We start from the raw sequence: 7,093 nt of genomic DNA on the forward strand, positions 1-7,093 counted from the left end.
AAGGAGGTGTATTTTAAGAATTTCCTTTCTCTAGTGGTCCTGAGGCAGCTGTAAATTCCTCTGCCTTCCAGTATAGCTATTCATTTTTAGCTTTTGAGATGAGTTATCCTTCTGTGTCGTCTTAAAGAGCCATCTGTTTCCAAATAATTAGTTGTTCATTTGTTGAAGCATTTTCTGAGTTGCAGTTTGTGAAGATGGAAATTTGAATCTAAAATCGAAGAACTGGTGTCAGACACAGCTTTTGTCTTTAATTCTTGCCTCATTTACATTGTCACTAAACTACAGTATGTAATGTCTTAAATTTGAAAGTTCAGAGTTTTTGTAATCCTGCTAATGTATCTGATTTTGGTTATTTTCCTTAAATAAATATGTCTTAATAAACAATTGTGACTCATGTGAACCCCAATCTTTCCAGTCCTTCCACTTAATTTCCTCTTTTCCTGCTGCGTGTTTGGTTGGTAACAGAGGATCATTATTTTCCAGGAAGTAAAGGGGAAAGGGGTCCTCATACTGTCATTTACCATGAGGTGTGTGTGGGTGGGTGTGTGGGTGTGGGCGCGCGCCTGTGTGCGTGCACGCGTAGGTATCCACTGCTGATCATGGTGTCCCATGACTGTCCCGGTTTGTCCTTATTAAAGAAGCAACAGTTAACCTACGAATTAAAAGTGTGTCAGCTTCCATGTCAGGGCAGTGCTGCCGAACTTTCTGCATGCCAGTGTGGACAACCCCTTGGTGATTAGTACCAACTGCACTGGGGAGGTATATGTTGCACTAGCTGACTGAGCTCCGGCCATGGCAACCTTGTGTCAGAATGTAGGTCCCGAGTTCGAGTCTCGGTCGGGCACACAGTTTTAATCTGCCAGGAAGTTTCAGAATGTAGAGTTTTTAGACAGTAGTCAGCCCCACCATAAGCAAATACATACAATTCAGGCACAGTTTATCCATTGGGATAATCACTTGTTGGGTATTCCACAGTGAAGAGTCTATTCTGAGCAGGTTAGATTACCTCTGCAGTTACAGGGGCAGATGACTGACTTGCCGAGTGGTGCCAGCTGCCTTGATGTAGACAAACGAGGAGCAATATGTGGTGAACAAGATTCTCCCACCAACAGATAACTGCTGGAAGTAGTAGGAATTCTATAGACACCTTTGAGGTCAAGAGGGGAATTCATTTGGGAAATTACCTTACCAAATAATTTTACTGCTTCAAGCTATATTGGAACTTTCATTTAGAATTTAAAGACAGGTGAGATCCATCCTGTGGATCATGGTCAAATTTGTGTTTCAAATCAATGCGTTGGCAATATCCAATAATGTTGTTCAGGCCTTGTACCCCCTGTGTTAAGCTGTGTTTTAAGTCAAATTTTACACAGAAGTGCAACATCGAGGCAGTTGTGGAAATCAATTGTTGGGCTCACATTGTCACCTCATATTAAGACGCTGCTCAAGCATCAACATTTTTGGCTAGTGCAGATTCTTCATTCCATTCCATCCTTGGAATTGAAAGCCACAGAGATACAAATACTCAACAATATATTAGAGAAAATGGAGCCACAGGACTGTTCATGGATTACCTTCGCTAGTAAATGCACATCTTTTACTGAATTAGAAGCTTTGGTGTCCGCTATTGAAGTCCGAGTTTCGCAGACCAGCAGTGATGGGGTTTAAGTGTCATTATCAGGATGGGGATTGAGATTCCAAGCAATTTAAAAGGGGACCACCCATAAGGAACAACTGTAGGTTGTGTTTCTGGTGTACTGGAAGTGGGCATTTTGTATAGCAATGCCTGGTTCCATGGAAGGGGAGTCAAATGGCTGACATCACAAGGAATGGAAGAGGCATGGTACTTTTCTTCTGCCAATGTGCTGTCTCTGTGCAAAGTCTGAGGTAGGGGAACCCATGCCTTACCTTTGGGTACAACTTAACCAGGAACCACTGTGCACCCTCCTCAACTATGGTAGTTCAGTTTCTCGTTTCAATTATCTGTGGTATTTGGTGTTCCACCATACCTATGAACTGCCTCGTTTGCATCCGTCCTCCCGATGTTGAACTCTCATGGGGCACATGTTGCCTCTGATAGTCAAAACTGAGTGCTGGAAAATTTTCTTGGTTTGTGAAGTGGATGGTAATTAAAAATCTTTCAGTGAACTTAATTTTGGAGTGTGTTTTTGTAAGTGGTGGTGGATTGGTGTTGGATTGTCAAGGCAGGGTTGTTTATCTTAAATGCAACCCAGCTGAAAAATTCACGTTTTGCTCCTATCAAGTTGTCACAGGAATTCATAGTGCATTACCACAGGAAGGGAAGGCAAAAAGGTGAAAGAAGTATATGGAGGGTCTATATAAGGGTGACGTAATTATGAAAATTGAAGAGAACGTAGATGAGGATGAAATGGGAGATATGATACTGTGTGAAGAGTTTGACAGAGTGCTGAAATACCTAAGCTGTATCAAGGCCCTGGGAGTAGACAACATCCATTAAAACTACTGATAGCCTTGGGAGAGCCAGCCTTGACAAAACTTTGCTATCTGGTGAGCACGATGTACGGGACAGGCGAAATACCCTCAGACTTCAAGAAGAATATAATAATTGCAATCCCAAAAGAAAACAAGTATCGACAGGTGTGAAAATTACCAAAATATAAGTTTAATAATGTTTTGGCTTATGTGTATATGGAGTTAGTATTTTGACTTCCAAATGGGTGCTGCGCAATGCCAAGGGAACCATTCCGCAACATTCAAGGCAACTGTCAAATGCATCAATTTATTACAAGGGTGAACCAGAAAATGATGTCTCCAAAATTTTGATTCTGTTCTTAATATCAGTTGTCATGCATATTACTCTGTTGATGTTGCCATTTTGCTGTTGCAATATGCAGCACCCTTCTGCTGGAGAGTTCTGAAATGCAGTGTGTAACATGGGTGTGTGTTGTTTAACCTTACAAGCACGTGACAAAACCCTCAGAACACAGAGCTCAAATACTTCAGCTATGTGTGGACACCCTCTCCTACATCATGACAATGCCAGACCATACATAACTTTTTTGCACTTGCAACGGTATGACACCTTTGATTCATTATTACTGATTATCCTCCATAGTGTCCCGGTTTGACCCAATGAATTTTCAACAATTTCCAAAACCTAAAGAACACCTTCAAGGCCTTCACTTTGATAGTGGTGAATTGGTGTGAGCAGAGGTGAGGTTGTGGGTCTGCCAACGAAGTCAAACACTCTACACTGACAACACCAAGAACCTTGTGTCTCATTGGGACAAAGGTGTTGAGTGCCCTGGTGACTGTAGAATGTTAATAAAGTTTGTTTTAATTTTGATGCAGCAATTATTTTCAACTGAAAATTTTGTGCCATTACTTTCCAACATGCGCGCATGCCAAAATGTTCACCAATTAAAATTTAAGCTTTAATTACTTTGGCAAAGAAGGTGGCTTTCAACTGGTATGTCTACATGCATCCCTTAAAGGTCAAAGGGAAGTTCTGTCCATCAACTAACACAGCACACAATGTAAGACAAGACTTCTTGTGGATAAAAGATACATTCTGGGCACCATTTGGATTTTTTGGTAAACATTAGGCTGTGCTACTGGTCAATCTGTTACCACATCTTTTACTTGGCTTTCACATTTCTTGTCTTTGTCAGCTCACAGCCGCACTGCCACCTTTCAACCCAGGCTATGCCTTGAGCTGCACTATGGATTAGTCTCATCACATCCAATTTTTCAAGGGGGGGAGGGGGGGGGGGGGAGTCTAGCACCACATTTTAACCTTTTAGCCTTTGAATAGTTCTCAGGTTCAGGTCCAAGGTCAATGACTCCGCAAATTTATTTTCATTCACATGATGTGTGTTGTGCATACATATACTGTGTGCCAAACCATTATTACATCAGGTGTCAAAGCCAAAGCCTGAACTATGTTGGGTCTAACCACTCTTTTACTGTATTTAATAAAATTTAGTGTATTTACTTTCCTACAGTTCCCTCACAGAGACAGTTTAGGATTATTGTTGTGATACAGCTTGTCAAATGAACTGCAAGCTGTTGGCATATTTTGTACAAACTATAATGAAGCACTCACATATATTCAAATGCAAATGCTGCATTAATGCTATCATAGTACTTCTGTAGTTGTACTCAAGATGGATGTTGAAGCAGAATAGTTTAGCACAGACAGTACACAAGTAGTTTGCCTGACTGTAGCAGGACTCACAATTCTGGTTGGCAGAACAAAAACACTAGTGGCACCAAGTGAATTTAGTTGCCTGCTTATAGCTGAATACCTTACAAATGGTTGCACTGCACCAGAATTTATGTGACATATATATGATTGTTTACACCAGTAACTAACATTCTGGCAGTTTCACAAACAATATGTGTAACAATGTGCAGCAAATGGAGAAAGTGGTTATGTACAAACCTGTCAATATTTAATATGTTCAAATGGCTCTGAGCACTATGGGACTTAATATCTATGGTCATCAGTCCCCTAGAACTTAGAACTACTTAATCCTAACTAACCTAAGGACAGCACACAACACCCAGCCATCACGAGGCAGAGAAAATCCCCGACCCCGCCGGGAATCGAACCCGGGCATTTAATATGTAACTCCATGGCTTCATCAAAACTTTGCTGCCAACATACAAATTTATTCTGCATCTACAGGCTGTGTAACAATTTATGCTTCCATGTGATATTTGTAATTTAACTTTACTGCTGGCAGTTCTACTTACACTTTGTTCACGTATTTAAAGTCAACTTTTAATCTTAATAGTACTACAAAACGTACTTCTCAGATTAGTAACAAAAAAATGTCACTTCAAAATTGTTTACAGTTAACTTATTTTACATCATCAATAAATAAATTACAGTTGTCATTCCATACCACAATACACTACAATAATGCATTAACTGCACCAATACCAGTTCTAAATTTAATGGCAGCACTAACATTCACTATAGTCATCATTATTCTTAAGTCGCACATTAAGACTGTCATTTTAAAGAAACTTACCAGAGCAGCATATACTCACTCAATGGCAACCACTTGATCCATATAATTGTGTTGTGCATTAAATATGTTTTCCATGTTTACTGAACATTAAATTGAAACTCTTAATTCTATGTGAGGCTTAATACAAGGCTTATTTCGAAGCACTGTGCAAAATGCCATATTTAAGACAAAGATTAACAGTTTTTTAGTAAATTGAATTACTCATGTTTCCAGTAGTATGGCATCAATTGCATGTACTTACACACCATACTGCTGCACACAGAAATTAATGAAACACTGTCAAGAAATACAAGTAAGCCCCTTACCATGTAGTGTAACTCAGTTTGTACTTCATCCATTACCTCATTTTTTATCCACATAGTTGGCTCCTGGTCCATGACTTCAGTTCTACAGTCTGAAAAAGAAAAGCAATCGGATAAGAACAGTTGTACTCATTTTCCGTTGTTACCATGAAGTATAGCTCAAAGGCAGTATTTTCATTCATCTATTGGACGCATCTAATGGGTGATTACGCAGGAAACAGATTCAAGGTAGCTGAGGAAAAGTGTGTTTAGTGATATAAACTCATTTCCATTTCTCAGGGCATGAAGAGAAAAAACAATCATAATGTAACATTGGTTAGTTTTTTCTTACAAAACTGATTTACTGGAACGACTTGCTAGTAACTGTAGCTATGGTGAATGAGCTATTAAGTTCTGATAACATGTAGGACCTAATGCTTTATGTTAGACAAATAATAGTTAATCTGTACCTCATATTTCGCCAGTTCCTAAACAATGTTACACTATTCTTATGCAGAACACCATTAAAAACCACACACTATAACAAACTTATTTACACATGATTAGGCGAATACTAATGACACGAGTCATCAAAGCACGGCACTAACAAAATGCAACAGAATTACAGCATTTCCTTTCATGTGAACATAAACTACGAAATGATGAAACTGTGGGCACTTGAAAAAATGCTTACGTTAGCTCTAAAATATGGAACCGCTTTACGTCTACATCAAATCACAGCAAATTATCATCACAATCATTATTACAGTTAAGTAGGTCAACATAACCGTAGTAACATAGCGAATGCTTGAACTTCACTGTCGGCCTTTTCTCGTCAGTCACGAAGTACATGACGGAGATCACTGTATAGACAAACTGCTCCTGACAACACGTCACAATCTCAGCCGTTTCTTTTACGAAGATACAGGTAGCGATTTTTCCTGACAGGCCCAAAACAACAAGCACTAACAACTCAGGTATTTGGTTGTTATGAACATAACATGAAAAATTACAATTCACACACAGTTACCAAGCACACTATAGGTAATGTGAACACAATTAAATACAGAATAAAATCTCATCCTCCTGTAAGCATTAAAATTTTTAAAAGAAAAAGACAGCAGCCTCAAACATAGCAACCACAGCATCGTCACAAGACATTCGCGAAATATTACACTCACTCATCAAACGCAACTCTTATTGTGATGGAAATGAAGTTCAACGTTAATCTACTTCCGAAACACATTCCTTCAGTTATTCCTGCTTACAGTTTATAAACGCTTATAAATTACCTGGAGAGTGTCACACACAAATTTCCGCAAATCCACAAAGTTGCAGCTGACTACACACTGAAACCAGCTAAACCAAAGATCTTGCTCCAAGACAAAGCACTGTGCCGTGGGCTGTGAGATAAGAAATATAAGAAAATTGGAAAGATTTAATGCGTAAATTAAATTCCATAAGATATTCTATCCCTTTGGTAAACCCTTATCGCTATTTTAGGACAACAACTAGATAACTTAAAATAGGTGTTATTGGATAAATGCGTTTGAAAATTTCTTGGAATTTTACATCTTCACTGTACCGTATGCGAAGCACTGATCTGAACAGGGACATCAAGTCGTTCTAATTTTCCTTTGTTGCAGGCAGGACGGGCATGTACAAGGCGCTTGACAGTGAGATCTTGTTGATGTTTCTGTTTTCTTGTTACAGTTATGAGCCCTAAACTCTTTGTTAAAGTTTTCTTTAAATCGCATAACAAATGGACGCTGTTTTATGACATTCCAATCC

At 39.1% G+C, this 7,093-nt stretch overlaps 1 protein-coding gene across 6 annotated transcripts in view; it reads right to left on the reverse strand.

The window, feature by feature from the left end:
- Positions 1 to 6,679, reverse strand: part of LOC126427281 (zinc finger protein 492-like) — a 133,598-nt gene extending 126,919 nt beyond the window's left edge. For 5 of the 6 annotated variants that reach the window (XM_050089552.1, XM_050089551.1, XM_050089557.1 and 2 more), the window contains exons 1-2: positions 6,595 to 6,679; positions 5,327 to 5,415 (exon numbers count right to left, since the gene is read on the reverse strand). In XM_050089552.1, coding sequence (XP_049945509.1) covers positions 5,327 to 5,398 — 72 coding nt within the window. In that variant the 5' untranslated portion in view covers positions 5,399 to 5,415; positions 6,595 to 6,679. The remainder of the gene's footprint in view (positions 1 to 5,326; positions 5,416 to 6,594) is intronic. The other variant, XM_050089553.1, reaches the window with a different exon arrangement.
- Positions 6,680 to 7,093: the final 414 nt, after the last annotated feature.

This window comes from Schistocerca serialis, chromosome 11 (genome assembly GCF_023864345.2).
Source record: "Schistocerca serialis cubense isolate TAMUIC-IGC-003099 chromosome 11, iqSchSeri2.2, whole genome shotgun sequence".
NCBI classification, from domain to species: Eukaryota; Metazoa; Arthropoda; class Insecta; order Orthoptera; family Acrididae; genus Schistocerca; species Schistocerca serialis.